Below are 24,045 nucleotides of genomic sequence, written 5' to 3' on the forward strand. Positions count from 1 at the left end.
TAGATTTTTTTTCAAGTACATTAAACCTTATTCACTTTTTTTTTTTGGGTTGATCATTGTGCATTCATCATGTCAATCGTCTTTTGCTTCTACTAGCTCTTCCTCCTTCACTCGTCTCACACATTCATAGAGATGGGGGTGTGGAAGCAGTGAGAGGTGAAGCAGTTCTAATTGATGGCCATTGGGTAATGACTTCAATGGTGATTTGATGATGGAGTAGTTGTTCCAATGATGTGGTAGAGATGATGAGTTTGGATATTGATGTGGTGATGGCTTATAGGATGGTGGTCTCTCGATCGTTGCTACTATTGTGAGGTGACAGTGATGAGTTTGAGTGCAATGTTAGCTACAGTTGAGAGAGGATGCAGTGATAAATTTACACTTTTCAACATTGATAGGTGATGTTTTTTGTTCAGAGATAAAGTGCTCCAAATATAATAGTTCATTATTTGGGTGTTGTTTGTTTATATAACATTCACAACCTCTCCCTTGGTGAGGGAATAACTTGACATTACCTAAGGTATAGTGGAGAAGGAAGAAGAAGAAATTAAAGAAAGAAGACAAAAAGAAAAAAGAAATAAATAATGATTATTAGTAAAATAAAAAAGTTAATAGAGTTTAATATTTTTAACATATAAAAAACTATTTGAAATCATTTGACAGTCAGAGGATTAAAAGAAAAGAAATTACATGATCAAATTAAAATAAAAAAATAAAGTTACGTTAAAGGACTAATTAATATACTAATTTTACCTTAAATTTGTAAAAAATAAAAACTAAAACCTTATTTTAGAAAGCTTACTCAATCCGTCCACGTTTGATTTAGAGTTTGAAAAAATATTTTAAATCATTAAGTATAATTAAATTGTGTGATTAAATTTAATCAATTAGTCATAATTGAAAACCTAATTTTGTTAACATTAATTTTAAGCATATAAAAAATTATTAAAAAATTGTTTATTATATTTGAATATAATATATACTTTTTTAAAAATATTATTTTAATTATTTAAAATCAATCTCGTCAATTAGCATTAATATTTTCTTTGAAACAAATTCAAATTTAAACAATTTTATGCTGCTTTTGGTCTTGGAAGCATGTAGTTTTGTTTTCTCTCTCCTTCCAAATTCTTCGTTGAAGTTGTAGAAGTGAACTTGAACACAGCAATTCAATCACGGTTCCAAACAGTCCTCAATGAATGTCATGCCCAGCATGTGCAAACTTAATGTCACTTTGAAAAACTCTTTTCAATGAAAGTATCCATTGAACCGAATCTTGCTTGGTATGAAGTTCTTCCTTTTACTATTGTTGTCCTTACATGAAATTAATATTATATTTTAATTGTTATATGAAAGCTGTTCCTTTTCAATTAACACTACATTGTTGTTCTTATAGGAAATTATTAGTATATTTTAATCAATCTTTATGTGAAGCTAATAATACATTTTAGTCTTTACTTGAAACTAATTTCATGTAATTTGAAAAATAAGGTACGTAAGTAATCCTAAGAAAAATAATAAATTATATGAAGTAATGTAAGTTTGAAAAAACTATATAATTTGCTATATATATTGCTAAGCATGTTCTCCTGATACTGTAGGTGTCATCTTTCAAACACAATAGCAATAATTTACTTAAAATATTAACTTGATTTAGTATGTAGATGCAAATTTTGAATATGGTCATCGCTATTTCTTGATGCAAGAAAGAAAATTTTTTAATTTAATTAATTCCATTAAAAAAAATCTTTCCTATTTCCCAACCTTGAAGAGAAAATTTGGTCAAATTTTAGTAAAAAATGCTGATACTTTTGTCAAATATGTGTTTAGTTCTATATATAACACAAACCAATAAATTAAAAAATTAAAACTAAATTTCTAGAACAAAGGATATAATAGTCAATATAAAGAATGTTTTAGGTAGATATTGCCTATGTTCCATCTACTGAGAAGTTCGAAACTGTTCTCTTTGAGGTGTATAAGCATGTAAGTATCACATGCAGAAGGTGTAAATTAATTGCATGAATTGAGATATATCCAAAATTTTTGTGACTTTTTTGCTTAATTTGATTAAAATACTTGGAACTATGATTAAGATGAATTAAATTATCATTTATCTATTCTGGAAGGTCCCATTCTTACTCTTAAGAGTAAAATAAAAAAGGTTCACACATTGAACCACTTCTAATAGAAGGTACAATAATAATTCTTGCTTCAGAAGATTGAATTAATTTATTCTCATAAAAGATTTACTATAACTAATAGGTTTAACATCTTTTTATAGGAGTTGGGCAATAATGATGCTTACAAACAGACAAAACATAATCTACAAAAAATTCATTGACTTAATTATGAAGCACTTTTTGGTACAGGATAAAAACTACTCATGAATAATCAATTTTCCTTTGTTGATTTCAGCTTTTACTTGGTTTCTTCATGTTAATCAACCAACACTATTATGATGGGCCAATAGTAAACACCAAATACTAGTATATATGTAGGTATTTACTTTATTAAGGACTAAAAGGTAGGATTAATATCATATAAGAACTAAAATATATTTGAAGACTGATGTACTACATCCGATTATTATACACACGTCACTAACCATGTTATCATGACAAATCTATACAACATGGATGAAAATGTGATATTAATTCCATGTAAGGACCAAAAGTTCGAATTTTCTTGCACATGGATTAGTCCATGAACAAGTGCTAATATAGAGATTAAATAATTAATTTATTTTTTTATTTAATGTAAATTTTTTAAGTATTTTAAAAAAATTAATGTGTTTTTTTATAAAAAATATTTATTTATTCTTTAACCAATACACTAAAGCACTGGTTGACAAACCATTTTAAAAAATATTTGTATGTTTTCAATTTATTTTAATGAATTATTTATATTCTTATGTTTCTAATCAATATTATTAAGACCTTTGTTAAATTTAATATTTAAGTAACTAGAAATATTTAATAAAAATGTATTGAATACATTTTAACATCTATCCATAGATAGATAAATAAATAAAATATCTGTATAATATTTTTTTCATTAAAAAATATTAATATTTGCCTTGATGAAAATAATGCTATATTGAAATTTTAAAATATATAAATAGAAAATTAAAATTGAAAAAAAAGTATTTTGTTCAATATTCTAAGGACACTTATTAAAGAGTATTTACTGCTTCACATTAAATTTTTTTCAATTCCTTAAAAATACATTATATAATTTTTACGTTTTCAATGTGAAAAGAAAGTAATAAGAATTTATTTTTTACTTTGTTTCCTTGATTAGTGCTCGATGTTTCTTTAATTAAAAGGGAGTAAAAGAAGTGATAATTATAAATATGTACTTATTATTTCTTTTACAAATTTTAAAAACAATAAATAAATTAATTAAAATGATATTTTATATAATTATTAATAAAATATTTTCTCTTATTAATTGAAATGTTTCCAAGAAATGTAGCAATGCACTGGAGATGTTGGAGTAACATTGAAGCCATGTAAAGTTAAACATTTTGATTGACAGTTCTGGGAATACCCTTTTGCTAACCATGTTTTGATATCATCTGCATTAATAAAGTTGGAGAGATTAACCATTTCAACATACAGGGTCTTGGGTTTGAGTTGCTAAGATGGACTTTCTATAAGAGGAAAGATTAAAAAGGCATTGAAACCTGTAACACTGTAAGTTATGTTCCTTTTTCCTCCATGAGCTATTGAATAAAGCTTTGGGTTGTTTGCTTTTAGAAAAAAGTTTTTTTAACTATAAATTTATTATTTATTTTAAATGTTTCTATAAAAATAGAGAAAATATTTTTTATTATTTTTATTGCTTCTTATTTAAATAATTATAAATAAGAATCAGTATAAAAGAATCTAACATTTTTGTAATTAAAAAATAAAAAGAAAATAATTTTTTGAAATTAAACAACTCCTTTCTTTTCAGAGCAACACGAATTCTTTTCTGAAAGGCAAACAAACTGATTTTTTTAATTTTTTTTATACAACATGAACATGTAAAATTAAACATCCGAAAAGGAAATGCAAATTACTAAATGAACGATCATTGATGGTGAACAGGATGGATTTTAGTTCTCTACATGACCAAGGAATCGGATTCATTTCTTCATTAGGAAAATCGGGCGTGTGACTAAAGGAATAACAAAAAAAGTAACAAATGCTTTCTTAGCATGCTAAGTAATTATACTTCAACTTTACAAACTTTGTTCACATATAATCTTAATACTAGTCTAAATAATTAGAAACTTTTTGCTAGCATATTTTCAAAAATTGAGGCTTAATATTAAATCTTATAAAAACAATCTTTACTATTAATTCATTAAAAAAATAGGAAATTATTATTATTATTATTATTATTATTATTATTATTATTTAATGTATATTTAATGACACACAACAAATAATTTTTATTAAAAATAAATTTTTAATTTATTGTTAACATTAAATGTTATTACTTTAAATAAAATTATTATTAATTCTTTATATTAGGTCTTTTATCAACATTAAAAAAATACACAATAGAAAGATACTCAATTTTGATTGATTGATTTATATAAACAAATAAAGTTTTACTGTTGACTTTCACTTGTTAAAATAATACAATGCTTAGACTTAACTTACTTAAGGTGATTATTTTCTTTATCTAATTTTTCATTAATAAAAGATAAAGTCAAACTAGAAATAAAATATAAGTTCACATTCATAAGGATAACCTGAAATGGAAGCAATTTTTGTTATTAAGTTCAATGGTTAGTGCTATAAAAATATAACTCATAAAAATTGTAATAAGGTAAATAGTAAGATAATGTTAGGAATCGCTTGATTATGTAGGATTTTAAAAACATTTTAAAAAAGTGTATAAAAATTAATTTATAACTCTCATAAGATTTTTTAATTTATTTTAGTAAGTTTATTGATATACTTTATCAAAATAAACTTTTTTAAAAACTTATTATACTAAATTTTGTAATTAAATTTATGATATAAATCTTTATATAATAAGAATTTATTAAATAAATACTTAATTAAGTTGGATACCTAATTGTTCCATTCGTTATTTTAGAAGAGAAAAGGTATTTTATTTTGTAGTTAAGTTAGTGTGTTTGCTAAAACAAATGGAAATTTGTTCTATGGTTAAAAAAGGCCTGTCCATCTCACATATCGAGTATTATGATGGAAACTTTTGATTATATTTTGTGAAAGGAAGTATCTTCTTATACTAGTGTAAATCTAAAAACTATTATACTCAATTTAAACTTTTCATTTAACTTATATCTATCGGCTAGTAAAGTAATAAATTATAACTTGTTAGATATAAATTAAATGAAAAGTTCAAATTTAGTGTAAGAGCTTTTAGACTTATACCAGTATAAGAAAATCATGTCCCATTTTGTGAAGATGTAACATAAATTCTCTTAAAAATCTATATCATATAAGAAAATAATCAATTAAGCGTAAAAATATCTTATTAAAGTAAAGTTTTTGTTCCATCAAATAAGAGAATTAACAATTCGGCTTCGACATGCGTTATTGCGATGAAGCTTCTATTAAACTAGAAAAGGGTATCGCCGTTAAGATGTAAATGTACCTTATTTAAGTAAGTTTTTGTTCTATCACAGGAGATGTAATTGTTAAAACATATATACTCCTTAGTCCAATAGATCTTTTGTCAGACAACGGAAAAGAATAAGCTGTTAAGGCGTGGACATACCTTATACAAATAAATCTTTGGTTATAGATTAAAACCTTATATTTCGTATCTTTAATGAATATATAGGACAATCATATTGTTAGTTTCTTTTAGGAAAATACTTTAGTTTTCTCATATAAGATTCTTTCTTACAAGAGGTTGAGTCCTTTAAAAGGGTTTCTGTGAGATTTAATCTTTGTACATTATTAATTTATTATTCACAGTAGAGATTTTGTCATTGTCCATGAATATAGCGCAACTTGGATGAACCGCGTTAAGCTGTGTCTAGATGTTATCTCTTGCTTAACTATTTCACATTTGTTCTTTGCTGTCTACATATTACTCTAATTTTATTTTAGTTTATTAAGGTTTTATGTCTTCTATCATCAACAAATTTTCTCTCAAATCGATTATTTCCATATTTAACTTTTCTACCTCGATTAGTATTAATATAAATACACGACTTCATGTTCTCTTTTACATAATCCAAATGAAACAAATTATTACAAACAGGACCAGTTTATGGAATGGGAAAATAAGGAAAAATAGTGATGTAATTCATCCAGGTTGAACGATCAGCTTGTGTATGTATAATGAACGTTGTTAACGTCATTCGACACTTAAAATGCAATTTACAGATAAAGAATAAAGTAAAAAAAATAAAGCCTGGAGAATAAGAGGAGGGGGGGGGGGGGGTGTTGCTCTGCGGCGTCATATACGAGCGACGTAGGAATTTGCCTGTGTAACATACCTAACCCACCGGTATGGCTCATGCGTCGCAGATTTCTTTGATATCTGCAAATACTTGACCTGTATGTAGAAAATATATTAAGCACTTCACATTCAAACGAATCCTTCTTTTGGTTTTGCCAGAACATTCATGCCAACTTCAGTCACGCAATGCTCAACACATGTAGATGGCAAAGTATTTTCATGTTCTGTTTTAGCAAATGGCATTTGGCACCCAAAAATTTGATTTTAGCATATGATATTAACAAAATTATTAGTTTAACTGGCCCAAAACATCGAATGGGTGTTTTTCCAACCTGATTGAGAAAGAGAAAATGGGGTGAGACGAGGTTGTTGCTGTTGTAGGGGTGGTACCGCTATTTCATAAAAATGACATGCGTTTGCATTCACGTTGAGTATTTAATTATCATCAAAAGGAATTATATACCATGTTCGGGGATAACTGACTACTAGCATGACCAAGTTTTGAGACATGGCTGCTCAAACACAGCACATATAGAAACCACATGACAAATAGAGAACAAGAATCACAATAGTGTATCTAATATTAGACTAATTTTTATTATGAACAATTTTAAGGAGATCACCGAATGAACACCATCAAATTAATCTAATAGGGTAGCACATGTTTGATAAAGGAAAGGTATTTAGTCAAATCAAAACTGGAAAGGAACCAGCGAGTTGACATAATCAGTTTACCTGAAGCCGTGATGCATTATACATTGGTATAGTAAATGTCATGCTAACAGGCCCAGATTCTTTCGTTATATTAACTGTCAAGAAACAAATTTGCACAAATATGATATATTAATCACTCACCCAAAGAAAAAGCAAACAATCCATTTTGTGCATGCACCAACTATAAGCATAAATACCGTGTGATTCCTGAGAAAAGGTTAGTTTTGCACGTAGAGTATGCTCAGATCCCCCAACAATCTGTTTGGTTGCACTTATCAGTGACTATTTTATCAGAAATTAATGACCAGAATCATGTACTTTAATCTTTCTTTGAAGAGTGACAATCAATGACACCCACAAAAAAAGGTTGAGAAATGACAAGAAATATTACCTTCTTTAAATTCCATTCTAGCCTCTTATTTGCTTCTTTAAAATCAGTTGTTTGTCCAACAGCTGCAGGTTCCAGCTCAAAACTCACCCTGAAACAATTCCGTATAACAATTTACATCAGCAACTATAATACAAGTCATCATTTATCCATAGGGTAAAATGGGCAAGAAGCATGATATGCTAACCTTTGTAGTACAGTTATAGAAACAAAATACTGTGTGACATTCTTTAGAACGTTATTGATTATATTTTTTTAAAAATTCTACCATGTGTAGTGTTTAGTCTTAGCCAATAGCTTAAGGTTTAAAGAGCGATGGTACTTGACACAGTGGAAGTCTTCCCTTGAACTCTTTTTTCAAACTACACATGCTCACCCAGATTTCATACATTTGTGTCATGAATTGTTGGGTGAGAGCACATGAATGGTTCTATATGTAATACCCCCTTAAACAGGAGCCCTCAGTGCATGAAGCATCCACAGGCCCACCCTTTCTGGCAGTAAGGATCAAAATCTAGACCACATTATCATAGAGGCTCTAATATCATATAATGAACTAAGTATCCCAAAAGCTTAAGCTACTGGCCAAAAGCACATTAATGGTTTTATATGTAACAAATTAAGTGGTGTGAAGTGTGAACCACATGAGTGTGCCAATTATTACAAACAACTGATGATCTGACGATAACTTTAGAGTCTAGTGACACACAAATATTGACAATTAATAGGGTATTCAAAATTCCTTTCAGCATAATCAGTGTTAAAAAGCAACCCTATATATCCAAGGGGAATTGTTAAAACTATATAATTAGTACTCGTAAAATCAGTCAACAATGTCTTCATGATTTTATTACCCAGCTTTACTCTTTTGCAAAAAACTCCTTAGGTGAACTTTAGTGAGGATTCAAAAGACTTCAATTTTTAAATGCATCAACAAGTTCTGTCAAAAATTTCCAATTAAAAGAAAATCAGAGTCAAAGATAAATTCTGGTTATTTAATAGATTAAAACCTGATGGTACACTTTGGTAGTGGCATCTGCACTTTGATAGTGTTTGCTGCTACACTTGAGGCAAACTCAGCACTTACTTTAAGAATTACTTCTGCCTGCAATAGCAATTTCAATTGTGTTAGTGACTGCAAGAAAAGACACAGGATTGTAAGTAAACACACAAAAATACACACAATGAAAAAAAGGGGGAGGGGAAAAATTTGATAATATCTTCATAATTTGACACATTTTATTTGAATTGATAGTTCTGATACATTCTAAAACATTGAAAATATTATTCAAATGTCAAAATGGTGCAAAAAGAATTTATTAAAAGGATATAGAGAATTATGATAATATTATTCCCCAACCAAAATTGCTATTGTTCAAGGAAAACACACACAAGATAAAGAAAAGATAAAAGACTAACCTAAACAAGTTTTAAACAAAAGATAAAGAATAAGGGGACAAAAACTATTGTAAAGTAGGAATCACCTTAAGGGACCCTGCTTCTTCAATTAAAGCATTAATACGAAAAGGAGGCCTAAATTCCTGTGTCATTCGGTAGTTCATGACTGGAAATTCACCATCCGGTGGTACCTAAAATTGGCAGTATACCATTGAAATAATAAATAATCAAAAGGAACAAGTCCATAAAGTACCTTTATATTATGAAATTTAATGATCAAGATTACTTTTGTACTCACCAGGGATAGTGTTCTGTCCATTTCAAAACTATCAAGACGAACAGATTCATGGAAATTACAATCATCTAATATAACTGTTCCTGAGCCAGCTGAACTTCTATTACCTGCTCTAGAAACATTTCCAAATATCAAAATCATTACATATGTTGGAAGACCGCAGGAAACAATACTTGAATCAGTGAGAAAGTCAATGGGAAAAAGATTCAAAAGGAATAACAATGAACAGTTGAAGAAATTAACATGATACTCCCAAAGTTATGTCAAAGAAAGTTTCATAGCAAAAACATCAATGAATACACAGTTGTTTATCTTCATATTGTTAATCAAAATTCATAAGATCAACATATGGTTTCAACTGCCCAAAATCAAACACCTGTATATATAATAGTCAAATTTGTTGATGCATTTTCTTTCTTGAAATGGGAGGATAAAATCCTAAGCATAAATGTTTAGTTGACAGAGAACTGGGCATTAAAAATGACGAAAACTGAAAAAGATACCGTAAACTGCTCCCTGGCTTCTTCCAATAGTAAGGTCTTCATTAAGAGCTAATCGAATTTCAGGATTGCCAGAAAGATAGCTCTTCATTTGTATGGTGCCATCAATTTCAGAAGTCAGAATATATCCCTGATCAAATCACATTTAAAATACTAAGAACGATGAACAAAACATATGACAAGTGAACCATTTGAAAATACAACCCCCCAATAATAAACAAAGCCCTATCACACTGAGTAGCACTTTAAACACAAATTAAATAGAACAAAAAAATCATGCTAGAGAGAGTCAGCTAAATTGATTAAACAATGTCATTTCCACCAAAACCAAGTTTTTCTAAAGACTTATAGATTGTGCTTGATCTTTAAGAGTCTTTCTTGACATCCTCTACCTCAATTTATTAGACTATCAATAGGAGTATTATTAGGACCAAGGACATAGGAATGAAAAATGTGAAAGCAAAACAGAAGATAGAGCTACAAAAATAGTTAGGTGGTTAAAAGTAGTTTGTTACAAAATTGGCTAGATAGTTAGCTTAAATAGTAGGGAGGGGAGTAGATGATTTCATTCTGCATTCTTAGTATTGAGAGAACCAAGCATTAGCTAAGATTTTGAAAGGAAAACCTCTGGATTTGGAACGAGAATTCCCTTCTCTATAATTCATACAGTTTTATCCTTTCTTTTTCAATTTTCTCTGGCCTTTCTCTCAGAAAACTCAAGATTCTGTTTTTGAGTTTGTAACAACTATTCTGCATCTAATTGGCTATCTTCAGTAGAGCTTATATTGGTCGGCATCTCACATGGCCAAACCATCATAGGCAAGATTCTGCCATATTTTACTCAGAGTGCTACTTCTACTTCCTTTTTAATACGTTCATTCCTGATCTTATCTTAAATTAATCCTAAAACGTTGCTAGTCTACTATAATGCATCACAAAAAATTAATCCTACATTGACTTATTTCATTAAACAAGTTAAGCATTTCTATTATGTATTTAAGTAAAGAGTAAGTCAATAAAATTTTAATTGAAATTAATGTTTCTTTACTTATATTAACTAAATGACAAGTAATCAAGAATCAAGAGTGAAATTTGATCTCAGATATCCATGCTCTCAGCACATCATAATTATGCTTTGCCAATTAGAATCCTGAAAACCATATGCAAAGCATCTATACTCAGGATGCATGATTGATGAAGCAATAATGGAACAACAAAGTAAAATTCAGAGTCATTTAATATTTTAAGATGTATTTACTAACACTAGAGCTAAAAGTGATGCTGATTTTCTCAATTATATCTACAAAGATTTCTTCCCTCCTTCTACCCCCAGGCTCTGTAGCAACAACAGATTTTGTGACAGCTATCCCTGGCATTCTTTTAGTCCCTTGCTGCATGCAACCAAAATTAAGAATAAATAATAATACCATAAGTGAAAGTGATAATTACAGAAAAATAATAAGTGCTGCATAAAAAAAATAGATCATCATACCGCAAACATCGCAGCAGGGCCAAGGGGTAACATACGTGCAGCATCAATTACAAGCGGCTCATTGAAAATATAGGACTTCAACAATTCAGTAGATGTTGTTTGTACGTAGCCAAAATCCTTCAAACAATGACATCAGGTTGCTCAAAAGTAAGATTTTGGATACATAATTGACTGACTGTAAATCACAGGTCAAAGGAGTAAAACATAAAAATGTTTCCAAATAGGCACTCACAGTTCTTCTTCAACAAGAAAAACAGATACAACATCCATCAGAAATTTAGAGAAGTTTGTACTTTCTGTTTTACATTTCCAGAAAAATATTACAAACATATCTGTCATGTATATTGAATGCTACTGTTATTAACAGTTCAAAATTTTACTTCCCGATGGTAGTGAGATTTGATAGCAAGGAAAATGAGCCTCAAGTGTGAAGATTAGATTAATAAAAAAGGGGGCTAGCTAATTTAATTCAATGAAGCATTGCAGTTAAGAAAATATATGACTGAAATTAGGCTCAAAAGAAGTAAACAACCAAATAGAGCAAGAGTGGAAGCTCACAATAACTTCATCAAGTAATTCGTACACAAGCACAAAATTTTTTCGCAAGGAGTCTTCATTGAGAATCCCAAGGTAATCCTTAATAACACGAGCAATTCTTTGTAAAAGCTCCAAGACAAAAGAAGGTGCTATATTAACCCTTGTAGTTGCTACAAACAATAAGCCAACAACTTTCACATGAAAGTAATTTACACCATCCACATTCTGTCAAATGAACAAACAAAATAACACAAGAAATCAGTGTATTCTACCAGAAGAATTGCAAAAGACATAAAGTGAATAGAAATTCACAGCTTCAATAAAAACGATTTTATGAGATTCAAACACATTTTAAATTTGAGTAAATTATATATTATTATGTTGCTATCAAAACCATAAGCAGATGACATTGAAAATAATAAATATCAATAACAGGAGCAGGACATAGTGATAGTTAGCATGACTGATCATTCATCTAACAATAATCAACAGACCAGAAACCTTTCCCCTTCCATTTATACATTAACATTTTAAACACTTCAACTTTTTCAATTGTAAAATGCGAAGCAAAGGTGTAGGAAATTGGATATTCTATGGTGGTTGATATCCCAATGAAAACAACTATATTATAGGATAGAAAGAAAAGTGATCTAGGGGAGAAAAAGAAGATGCAATTATTAATTAGAGTACATAATCTTTCAAGCCTAAAGCACATTAAATATGCTCTGCCTGATTCCGAAAGATAATACCTACAAAGACAGGTGGTGCCTCCTGCAGCCCCCCATCTTCCCAAAACTTTACTTTACGGAAAAATATCTCAGCACTTCCCTTCTGAACTTCACCACGGTCTGCAATCAAGATAAACTTAGTAATATTCACTATGACAGTAAAAGTTCCAAGCATTAGGATAGGTTAAAATTTTATTCAATATAAAAACTAACATGATGATAAATCTCTAGCGATAATAATGATGTTCCCCCCACTCCATCCACCCTTCCCAAAAACACTTGCAGAATAGAAGCAGCCATATGTCTGCATTCCATTCAGCCATATTTTAATGTTCAATTTCCTTGACCTGGGAAATCCGAAACTACAAGCAGCAACATAAAATGAGGAAAACACAGAGAGAAAACTGAAAAAGAGACAAGGTAAAACCAGAAGCACCAACTAGATTTCGAACTACGGTTTAAGAAAATCCATGTAGCAGCGCAATGGCTCCCAAAACTTGCAGTGAATACAAGTAGCAGATAAAAACACGCATTTTTAGTGTGTTATAGGACAGCTTCCAATTCAGATCTCACTAATCTTAACCTTCTCTTAAAATGCATATCTACGAACACATTCCAAATTCTAACGGATCCAGATGTGTTACAAAGTGTTTGAGCTCGTGTAGCAAAATTCAAAAGCGCATTAATCTAATCTAAATCTTAGTATTCAGATATCTTTAAAAGAAATTAGCAACGGAATACTCGTCTTCATTGATTTCCAGGGAAGTAAATAGCAATTAGCGCGCAATCAAGATGTGATTCAAGTAAGATCTGGAAGCGCGAACTCGAATTACCGAATATTGAGTTAGCGATAGTCTTACCCCGGATCAGCAAGCTAAACTAAAACATTCTAGTGCAACATGAATCAATCAATACATTGGATTAAAAAAAAAAAAAGCAGCACCAGATCCGAGAACAAAAAACAGAAGAATCGCAATGGAAATGTGTGGTGTAGAGAGAGAACTAACAGTCTCGAAAAACAATGTTATCGCCACGCTGTGAGAGGACGAAGAACTGCGAGATCATGGCTTCGCTCGATGCACGCAGCTGCTACTGCCTATGGTAATGGCTATTGTTTTCTGAGCTATGAACAGTTCGGTCTTCGTTGCATTTAACGGCTGTATATATATTTTTAATTATAAATAATTTCTTATTCGTTCTATAATTACTGTGGACTTTTATTTCGTTGGATGTAAAAGAATAGAGGGTTAATTATATTTTAATTTTTTCAAAAAATATACATTAAATTTTATTTTTATAAATTTTTTTAATAATACTTATTATTTTAACAATAATTTTTTTATATGTCTGAAAACATATGGTGATAAATAAATAAATAATAATTTTTTTATTAAAATTATAAATTTAACATTATTAATGTATTGAATTGAATTTAAGATTATATATTTTTAATAAAAATTTATTATATTTTTACCACATGTCTTTAAGTATATATTAAAAAATTTATTTAAAAATATTAATTTTAGTATCTAATTACTATTAAATAATAATATAATTAATTTAAATATTATCACATTATTTTTCAGATTTTGTTAACTTCAGTTTTTAGAATTAAATTTTAACATTTAAAAATAAAAAATTATGAAAAAATAATTTAAATTATAAAATCACAATAAATATTTTTTAATAAAATTTTATCATTAATAATTTCTTATTTTAAGGCTGAATTCAATAACTTTGTTTTTTTGTAAATCATATCAGTAAAATTTACCAAAATTAATTTTTTTAAGAACATTGAGATTAAAATAAAAAAAATAAGTATTTTGTATAGACTAGAATTAAAATTTAAGTATATATACATACTTTTATACACGACAATAAATTTTAATTTAGCTTACATATTAAAAATAATCATTAATAATTTACACTTTAATGGATAGAAAGTGAAATAGATAGAAACGTATCTGTTTTATATAAATATATATATATATATATATATATATATATATAGTAAAATTATGTTTTTAAATAAATAAATAAATAAAAGAAAGTAAAAATCCCTATATTTACTCAGATAGATCAAAAAATTAGAGTGAAGAAATATTTGTTTAATAATAATAAATTTAATTTAACAAAAGATCTTTTATTATAATACTTTTCATTAAAAAATTATTTTTACTTCTTACAACTTTTTTATACAATATAAAATAGTAATTACTACAGCAATAATTAAAAACACGAACCACCCAAAAAAAATAAATTCACATGTTCCTCTTCTTGCTCCTAACAAAATGGCCCTGCATATTTTGTGAAGAAAATTCTATGGTATGCATGGTGTGCAACTCTTTTGTATCTCATTCCTCTTGCTGTTGAAACTAAATAGACATCTTACAAATCCAAGACATCGTGATTCCCTCATGTAAACTCTTTTAGAATGGTTTTCATTTTCACCAGTAATATGTTGGTAGAGAAAAGAATTAAATAGTTCTTTAAAAATATACAAATGTGAAGATCATTGCATGGAAAGATTACCAAGCTCAAAACCATTCATAAAACTCAGCACTCTTCATATAACTCACCTTCTCACATCACTTTAAAGTGGATTAAGTTTACCCGTTACTTTAAGTTAGTAATAAATAAGGGCATGTTTGATATATTTTATTTTTAAAAACAGAAAACTTTTTTTTAAAATAGAAATCAAACATGATCTAAATCTTGAGTTTTTTATTTGTACACTTTCTTAGTTCAACCTGGTACATATAAATGTGAACAGCTTTTGCTTCATTACATTAGCTTCCAGAAATATTACAATCAGAACAAAGTTGACACGGTATTTAGCATAAATCATTCCTTTAATTCTGGCATTTAACATAAGCTTTATTGAGTTATATGCCTCCAATTGACTTCAGCTTCATGAATGACAAGTTTCAAGCCTGTTGGGATAGCAACAGAGTCAGCACCAGAATTCTTGCTCTTTGACAGCATAACTGCTTCCTTCTTCTTTGACATTGCATTCTTTAAAATCAAGAGTCCATTTCTCAAACGAGCAATTGGAGAAATTATAATACCCTCCATGAAGAGAAAGCAACTCTCTTCTCACTCTATCTTCTATCCAAGGATAACTTAGCAAGTTCACTAATGATTGGTTAATAGATTCCTGTAAAAAATTGAATGACATCATCACTTCAATTGCCTTCCAAAACTAGAATTTACCAAGTGGTACAGAATTATTTTAAGGACAAAACATAAAACTCGTGTTGTTCTTTAGATGCTGTTAGTGTTGTTTATCAATTAAAATTAGAGATTTACTTCAATAAAAAATTTGTATCTAATGTTATTGCACATTACCAAAGTAAAACTCTAATTTTGATTAATAAACAACACCAGCAACACCTAAGTAACTAGACCTAAGTTTTATCCTTAATTTAAGTGCATTTGATTATGTTACTAGTGGCAACTTTCACATGAATTGGCTGCATAATGCAGTATATGGAGTATACCTTCTCACAGAATCTGCATTGCTGATCAAAGCTTAGATGAGCTGTGGCAGCTTTTGTCCTCAATTTGGCAATTCTCCCATTGATAACCCACTTGTTTATAAAGTTTCTGGAGGATGAATGAACAATCATGAGAACTAGAGGAATAACAACCGTTTTAATGGTGAAATAAAATATTTTGAGTTATTGCAGTTAGCAACAGATACCTTGATTCTGCATTTTCTTGCATTCTCATCAGTGTTTCAACTCCAGCACAGCTACTATGACCAATGACTAATATATTCTCAACCTAAAAGTTTCAGCAACCATTTTGAATTGTACAGTTAAACAAGATAAAGCCTACCACAGCATATAATAGATAGTCTTTAGCATTATAATAGTCTCTCTAGCATCTTGTCTCATAGAGAAGGGATATTCAACATTATTTCTTCAATCAAATTCAAATGTTAAACACTCATTTGCATTTTCTGAGATTCTTTGCTAAGTCTTCTACCTAGAAGCTTACTCAGAAATCAATATATTTTTCCATTCTGAAGTGTAAATCTATGTAAGATTCATATAAAACAAAAACTTCATAAATAAGTGGAGTGCTTACCTGAAGTGTAGTTACTGCAAACTCAAGAGCAGCATTACACTCTGATGGTCCATTCTGCCCTCAAACATAATAAAAATGATGAGAGAAATAAAAATTAATCGTTTGAAGGTCCTGTTAGCTACATAGGCAAAAATAATCAGAAGCAATAATGCAAATACCTTCATCACAGGTACAAGATTGGCAATGTTACGTATCATAAATGCTTCTCCTGGTTGGAATCCCAATATGTTAGAGGGGCATACCCTAGAGTCTGCACAAGCAATTACCATAAACTGTTCTTGGATTTATCAGTTAAAACCAATGTCTCAGTATATTTACAACACAGAGAAGTATAGCATACAAGAAGCCAACAAAATTAAGCTAAAATGTGATGGTTTGGAAATTATTCATGCCAAAGAATGAACAGTTCAGAAACAAATAAATTAAATGGACACTGTATATGTTATCACCTTTGGAGATTGAGCTTCAGCAAGTGCTTGAAAATGCCCCAACTCTTTTCTGTCTAGAAGAAATATATCACATAAGATACTAGACTAACAAGAAGAAACAAATTTTTGCAACTATGAAACTCGGAAAAATATGCAACCCAACTCTTACATATACTTTTGGTCCTTGAAACTCAGAAATCTCTGTTTCATCAAACCAAATAAATATTGGTTGTCATCAGCTTCGGCCATGTACCTCACATCAAGACCTTTATTTTCACGACTGGGTCTGACACAATTACTTGGAACCTCTTGTTGTTTCTCCCTACAGTTAATGAAAACTAATGATATAATTGTAATTAAATGTTACTTTTGATTCAAATAATTCAGTCAAATTCATAATTGGCGCAAGAAAAGTGTGCCTATAAATTCACTGTTTTGTTGATAGAAAAAAACGAGGATATTCTTTGCAAGCTTGTATTTGGTATGGCATCAATCTAAATCACTCTGGAAATAATGTCCACGCAAAAAAACCGATGGGGTATAATGACCTTCAATATGGAGTCCTAATCATCAATCAGAAGACAATAATGCATCAAACCATATTTATATGGTTATTTACCAGGAATTCAATTTATGGTGGTTTATTTTTTTACCTTCTTGCTAAATATTTTTATGGTTATTTGCTTTCAAGCAAAGAAATCAAATTATATTATTATATAGTTTTGCATAACAAGTTTGTTCCTAAAGCCCAAGAAGAAACACCATTTCCAACCAAATAACACAAAAACTTTTTAAAGTTCTAACATGAAAAATTCATTGTAGTGAGTAAAAATATAAGCCGGAAAGAACAAGTCTTTCCACAAGAAGTTAGCATCCCACAAAGTGAAACCCCTTTGGTTCAACAAAATTTATGAATAAACTGAAGTCCTTGTTGGCTGGCATCACAAACTTCAACTTACTTGAATGAAGGCAACGATGCTGCAGCACGGCAACCATCCATTTTTACCCAATTCATCTAAAAACCCAACAAGACGAGAAGAAACAAAACAAAACAATATCAGAACCAAACATTGAAATTTGAAAAAAACAGTGTTCGATTAATAGCTTTTAACAACAGAGCTTAACGTAGCACAACAGTGGAAAAACTCACGAATTTTGGGCAACCCCTTGTTGACGCTGAACCACAAACTGGTAAGCACCACCATGAATCCCCATTTACGTATGAACCCACTAAAGGTAATGGTGCCTTTGATCGGAGAAGTGAACTCATTCTGGATCCTGTAATGGATCATCCAGTAATTAAATTACACATTACTAACTTAAATACATTAAATAGAAACTACTACATTTTTTGATAGGTGTAGCAAAACTGTGGTACTAACTAATTGTCAACGCCATCTCTTCGTCTCTCTAACAAATGATGAACAGTGACTAAAAAGTACAAAGTACCTCTGCATCACAAATCATGCCATATTTATCCTTAAAAAAATAGTGAATTAAATTGATGTACAACCTTGATTATTGATTATGGTCTTGTGTTGTGGAATGAGAAGATGCACGTGGCTTGATTGCAAAACGACAAGCGTCGGGAAGATGACATGGATAACACTCAATTATATAGACTTATCCGTTGGTTACACGTTCCCTATAGCTATCCCATTTTGTGGGACTTGCTTGTAGCCACACATCAACGCTATGTCTATTATTGTCTCAAAGTCACTTTCCCTGTTGGCTTTGCAACGTTATCTTCTCCTTTTCCTTGTGCTAGTCTTCCAATTATAAAATTGTGGCTAAGCCCCAAATTTCAATTAGAATTTGTGCAATCATATCTTAGAGGGTCAACCAAACGCATTCAATCAAGGATATGTTTAGACGATAGGTGAAGGAAGATAAATGTTTTTTGTAAACTAAGAGTTATATAATGTTTATGAAAAAAACAAATATATTATTTCTTTAAATCTAATTTAAAATATTCTAAGATATCTTTGATATAAGAATTTAAGTTCGATATAGCATATTTGTTGATGCTTAAATTTAGAAAACTAATTGGATTTTTCAAATTCTCTGAAAATTCTGGTAAAAAGATATTTATTTCTTTAAATTAAATAACTATTTCCGCTCAAGTCAGTTAGGAAAAAGTAAATAATAAATAAACTTTGACAAATGTGTTTTTTAAAAGTTTCTCTTCTATAGATTTCTGGAGACTTCTTGTGTGATTATTTTTTAAAAGTTTCTCTAAATACCAAAATATCCTCCTTCTTTTTCCTCCATAGTTCAATATACTAAGATGAATATCTATCTAATTTTAACTTTATATTTTTGGCTTAATTACAGTTTTAATTTTTATACTTTAAATTATGTATAAGTTTAATATTTTTATTCTTAATTACTCAAATGTAGTTTTTAAAATTTAAAACTATTAAAATTAAATCTCTCACTATAAAAGTTTATCATATAATTAACAAAAATATAATAGAAATGTAACATATTATTTTGTATAAATTATTTTAATAAAAATATTGAATAAAAAGATGATAAAAAGTGAGCTCGAATTTCACTATCACATGAGAACCTTGTTGGTGAACAATTTGTAAACACTCTTTCAACCTTAAAACATGTATTAAGCCGAGTAAGCTTCTCGGACCCAACTCAACTAAAATTTTTATTATAAAAAACTATAAAACATTTAAACAGGAATATTAAACCAAAGCCTTTTTCAGGTTGCCTAATTTTTCTTTGCTATGCTAAATCACGTCCTTGTTATATTTGTTAATTATTGAATAAAATTTGAAAATAAAAAATTTATAAAACTTAAATGTGAACAATTAAAATAAGACAAAATTAAACTAAAATGTACAATTGAATTTTTTTTATGAGTTAAATAATTCATTTAACTTATCACTAGGTTTCTCCATATCCCATATTAAATAACAAACTTTTTTTTTTATTGTTATTACAAACATTTGCTTGAAAATTTTTGAGTTAGCCGAAGAAAACTCACAAGCGAAACATTAGATTATTGACATTCTAGTATATATAAATTAAAAAAACATCATCTACTTACCTAGAAATAAAAATGGCGTGTCAAATTCGGCCAATCGAAAAACCTAACTAAACTTGTACATATTTATTGCACCCAAAAAACCAAAACTAAACTAAACTAATTACGTGTTAGACAGTTAGCAGAAGTCCCCATTCTTGAGCAAGAAGGCAGAGTCAACCTCACTGCTAGGAGAACCATAACAATCCCTCCCTCGCTTCTGGCCCAACACCACCGGGCCCATTCCAAAGCCCACAAAAGCCCGATTCTCTATCACAGCCTTCAAAGCCCGTTCCAACGCCCGAACCTCCCCTTCCTCCACCTCCTCTCTTCCTTCACCATCAGCTTCAGGCCACTCTATCACCACAACACTTTTGCTCCTTCCCCCAACCGTCATCATCTCAGCCCGAACTGCCTTGGCCCGAACCGACCCGATTGCCCGACTCAAATCCCGGTTGAGACCGGGCCGGTCCTCGCAACATAGCGTCACTTTCATCCTTCTCGCTTCCCCATCATCACCGTCCCAATAACTCAGCGTCGCCTCGTCACACTCCCCAGGAAACGGCCGCGGTTCAGGCCGAACCGAACCTGGTTGGCCGCTGCTTGACGACGCTGAGTCTCCGCATGCCACGTCATCCGCTTGCTTCTTCAACCATTTCACGTGCTGAACCACTTCCGCCAGCAACGAGGCCTTGTCTGACTGCAAAAACGGCACAAAGTATGAATTTACAACCATGCCCTCAAACCATGCAGTAAGATTTAAAAAAAATAAGGATAGTAATGAAACTTGAGAAACTTTATTAAAACATAATTATTATATTAAAAAAAAAAACACTTATTCAAAATGTAACATGAATGTGAATATTAATATAATAACCTTGGCAGCGTTGGGGAGCAGAGAACGCAAGGTGGAGAGGTGAGCGTTGATTCGCTGCCGGCGTCTCCTCTCGGCTTCCCTGTGACTTTTGCATGCTTCTGTTGATTTTCTCTCAGTCTTGGATCTTCCACAGTCTAATTGGACAGCGTTTTTTATGAACGAAGTGGGAACATCAGAGTCTAACCAGCTCTCAAAACCATAGAATTTTCGGAAGGGAAGCATTGTGTTATTGTTTGTGATATGGAGAGGGAATGAAGGTGTTATGTAATGAGAGGTTATGGTTTAGGCTGTGTTGCTAGTGAGGTGGTTTAGGTCTACGGCGTACGGAGTATTGAGCAGCTTTTTAGGTAGAACAGTGTGTAGTGTGTACGTGAGAGGGCACAAGGTGAAGAATGAGGGAGCAAACTTTAAACTGTTGTGGAAGAATGGGATCCCAACAAATAAGCACTGAACAGTACCTTTTTAATTGTTATAACTAAAGTTATGTATAAAGTAAAAAATTTGAAGTTTCATATTTATCATTAAATTACTTTTAAAAAAATCATTTCTATATTGTCACACTTAATAAAGAAGTAAGAAGTGGATTCAAAAATAAATTATGTACAAAATGTGAATATAAAAATATAATTATTATTTTAAATTTTTAAAAATAAATGAATAAAATAAGAAGAGTATGGGGAGCTCTGCCCAAGGTGGGAGAAGGAATGGGAATTGAGAAATAGGAAGGTTAAAGGATCGTGAGTGTGACCTCTGAGAGACCGGGGAATAAATTAGTGCCTGTACATGTGTCTACAATGAGAGACAGAAAATTGGTCAGAGACTAAGAGCATTTTTTTTCCTACTCTCGACAATTAATTATATATATAAATGGTGTAGCCTTTTCAACATTTAATAATTTTTTTGGAATTAATTTGACTGTAATTTTAATTTTAGTAGTTACTTTAATTGACAAAACTTACTACTAGTTAGTTAAATATTTTTTAATCATTAAGTAACCTTAGTTTTACAGCTTGCTTTTGTTTTGTGCTATATGAAGTGAAAAGAGGAGAAAATAAGAGAAAGTAAAAATGTGCTAAATAATATGCTGTGAGAAGAAAAAATATATTAAAAAAAGTAAAAGAGAGACAAAAATATTGTATAAATATATTAATATAATTGTTATTTTGACTTTATTATTTAATTAAAATTAAAATTTTTAGAATATAGAAATATTCAAGATTAACGTTTATTATTAAAATAAACTTTTATTTTAATTAAAAATAATAGTAAAACATGTGAAATGATGAATGTTGTTTTAACACTAGGTAAAAAATTGCACCTTCCATAATTTGTATCACATGATTAAGTATAAATTAAATCAATTTAATATGAATAGTCACAATCAAACTAGTAATTAAATTGGAACTTAAATAAAATTGTATATATTTTTTTAAATTAATCCATTTTTATTCAATATGAACAATTTTTTATTTATGAAATATCTTATGCGTAAAATTTTTAAATTTATTTCTATTAATAATTTATAATCTAGATTTATGATTTGCTTACTTTGGTGAATGTCATTACAAATTGAATTCAACTGATGAGATGAGATACTTGACAGGATTTTAATTTGTATTTTAAAATTTATATTTACGGTCCCGTAACGTAAAAGAAAAAAAAAACAATTTAATCGAGATGAAATTTATACTCAAAACCAATCCAATTTTATTTTATTAGATTAATAATAACATTCACTAGTTATATATATTCAAATTAATCATATATTTTTATCATTAAACATAAACCTCCATAAGTTAGCAATGGTTTAGATTAAACATTTGAAATAAGAAGATAGATGTGGAAAATGGATTTAACTGCTAATGGTAGAATATACGGTGAGAAAGGGATAGTGAGAAGTGATGTGAGGATATTAGTCCTTGACGATGAGATTCATGGAGTACAGGTAATGGTTGTGTTTGGTGCAAAAAGGAAAGAAGGAGAAGCAATCATTTTCAAAGGCAAAAAAAAACTGTTACTTAGTGGACTCATTCCTGCAGCCGGCGCCGACAGCTTTGTTGAGGGAATCAAAATGCGACAGCTATTCAGTGATGCCCTAAGCCGACAACCTCTTTTGCTGTTTCCATCACTTGTTTTACACCACCGTTCCTCTTCCTATGCTATCGCTTTCACATAACCGCTTTTGTTCCTATGCTCTATTAATCACCCCAAAACAAACCCCCATTTATACTACATGAATGGGGATCTGATATTAATGCTATTGATTATAATTTTTATACTAAATTTACCTTTCGAAGTTTTTAATGTGTTTCCAAACACATACCAGTGGATATCATACTATACTCAGATAAAAGCTCTGACCCGCTTCTGCACAAGAGAACTACTGTTTCTGTTAATTTGCATTTCGCTGTTTACTTTTGTTTATTCTTGAGGGGTAAAATCAAAACGATGAGAAAAAAAAAAGTGAATGAGGGTTTTACAGCCATTTATGCACGGATATGTGCGTGCATGCATGGTATATTTTCGGGGCTGCCTATTCACACTATTGTTAATTGGATATATATTAGTTATCATGTGTTTAAGCTAATAATAGAGAACAAACCCATGACAATCTCTGCATCTTAACAACAAAATATCATACATTATAAGGGATTATTGATCCTTCATTCATGATAATGTAACACTCGGTAGAAGAAGTTACCGATCCATTGTTAGCAAATAGCCACAACCCAAAAAATAGATTAAATTAAAATATTTTTATTCAAAAATAAAGATAAATTACACTTTATATCCTTGTAATTTCATGTGTTTTCTATATGTTTTCCAATTAATAAATTCTTTCTTATGGAGACACAATGATAAAAAAAAAAAGTAACAGTACTACAAGGTAAAAAAATAAATATAAAAAATATTAATGATATTAAAAAATAAATTTAAAACAAAAAATTAGAGAAATAAAGTGTAATTTACCTAAAATCAATTTCATTATTATACGCATCAATTATAAGGACTGGCTGGATAGAGTGTCGAAGTGTATGCTAGATTCTTCTTACCTTTTTGTTTTTTACCAAACTCTGCTCTTGAAGAAAAAGATCCATAATTAATGCGTTTATAAAAT

At 29.9% G+C, this 24,045-nt stretch overlaps 3 protein-coding genes across 5 annotated transcripts; all 3 read right to left on the reverse strand.

Moving 5' to 3' along the window:
- Positions 1 to 6,257: 6,257 nt before the first annotated feature.
- Positions 6,258 to 13,616, reverse strand: LOC113846540 (AP-4 complex subunit mu-like). Of its 2 annotated transcripts, XM_027474937.1 has the most exons (14): positions 13,498 to 13,616; positions 12,704 to 12,852; positions 12,516 to 12,610; positions 11,784 to 11,987; positions 11,226 to 11,342; positions 10,996 to 11,124; positions 9,737 to 9,863; positions 9,237 to 9,340; positions 9,025 to 9,129; positions 8,551 to 8,645; positions 7,544 to 7,631; positions 7,350 to 7,410; positions 7,174 to 7,247; positions 6,258 to 6,534 (listed from the first exon to the last, which is right to left on the reverse strand). In XM_027474937.1, exons 2-14 carry the CDS (start codon positions 12,798 to 12,800, stop codon positions 6,436 to 6,438), a joined length of 1,395 nt encoding a protein of 464 aa, XP_027330738.1. In that variant the 5' UTR covers positions 12,801 to 12,852; positions 13,498 to 13,616; the 3' UTR covers positions 6,258 to 6,435. The 2 variants fall into 2 exon arrangements, with proteins under 2 accessions (XP_027330738.1, XP_027330739.1); XM_027474938.1 differs by lacking the exon at positions 12,704 to 12,852 and having other exon boundaries at positions 13,498 to 13,615.
- Positions 13,617 to 15,198: 1,582 nt separating this feature from the next.
- LOC113846396 (beta carbonic anhydrase 5, chloroplastic-like) lies at positions 15,199 to 18,512 on the reverse strand. Of its 2 annotated transcripts, XM_027474594.1 has the most exons (10): positions 18,393 to 18,512; positions 18,161 to 18,288; positions 17,970 to 18,025; positions 17,180 to 17,332; positions 17,032 to 17,080; positions 16,741 to 16,854; positions 16,583 to 16,636; positions 16,194 to 16,276; positions 15,991 to 16,096; positions 15,199 to 15,647 (listed from the first exon to the last, which is right to left on the reverse strand). In XM_027474594.1, exons 1-10 carry the CDS (start codon positions 18,406 to 18,408, stop codon positions 15,444 to 15,446), a joined length of 963 nt encoding a protein of 320 aa, XP_027330395.1. In that variant the 5' UTR covers positions 18,409 to 18,512; the 3' UTR covers positions 15,199 to 15,443. The 2 variants fall into 2 exon arrangements, with proteins under 2 accessions (XP_027330395.1, XP_027330396.1); XM_027474595.1 differs by lacking the exon at positions 16,741 to 16,854 and having other exon boundaries at positions 15,236 to 15,647; positions 18,393 to 18,504.
- Positions 18,513 to 20,189: 1,677 nt separating this feature from the next.
- On the reverse strand, positions 20,190 to 21,149 carry LOC113874384 (transcription factor bHLH30-like). Its single transcript, XM_027512606.1, has 2 exons — positions 20,928 to 21,149; positions 20,190 to 20,750 (listed from the first exon to the last, which is right to left on the reverse strand). Exons 1-2 carry the CDS (start codon positions 21,147 to 21,149, stop codon positions 20,190 to 20,192), a joined length of 783 nt encoding a protein of 260 aa, XP_027368407.1.
- Between the last annotated feature and the right edge of the window lie 2,896 nt (positions 21,150 to 24,045).

The sequence above is a fragment of the Abrus precatorius genome, unplaced genomic scaffold, assembly GCF_003935025.1.
Source record: "Abrus precatorius isolate BTA unplaced genomic scaffold, Abrus_2018 Scaffold8, whole genome shotgun sequence".
NCBI classification, from domain to species: domain Eukaryota; kingdom Viridiplantae; phylum Streptophyta; class Magnoliopsida; order Fabales; family Fabaceae; genus Abrus; species Abrus precatorius.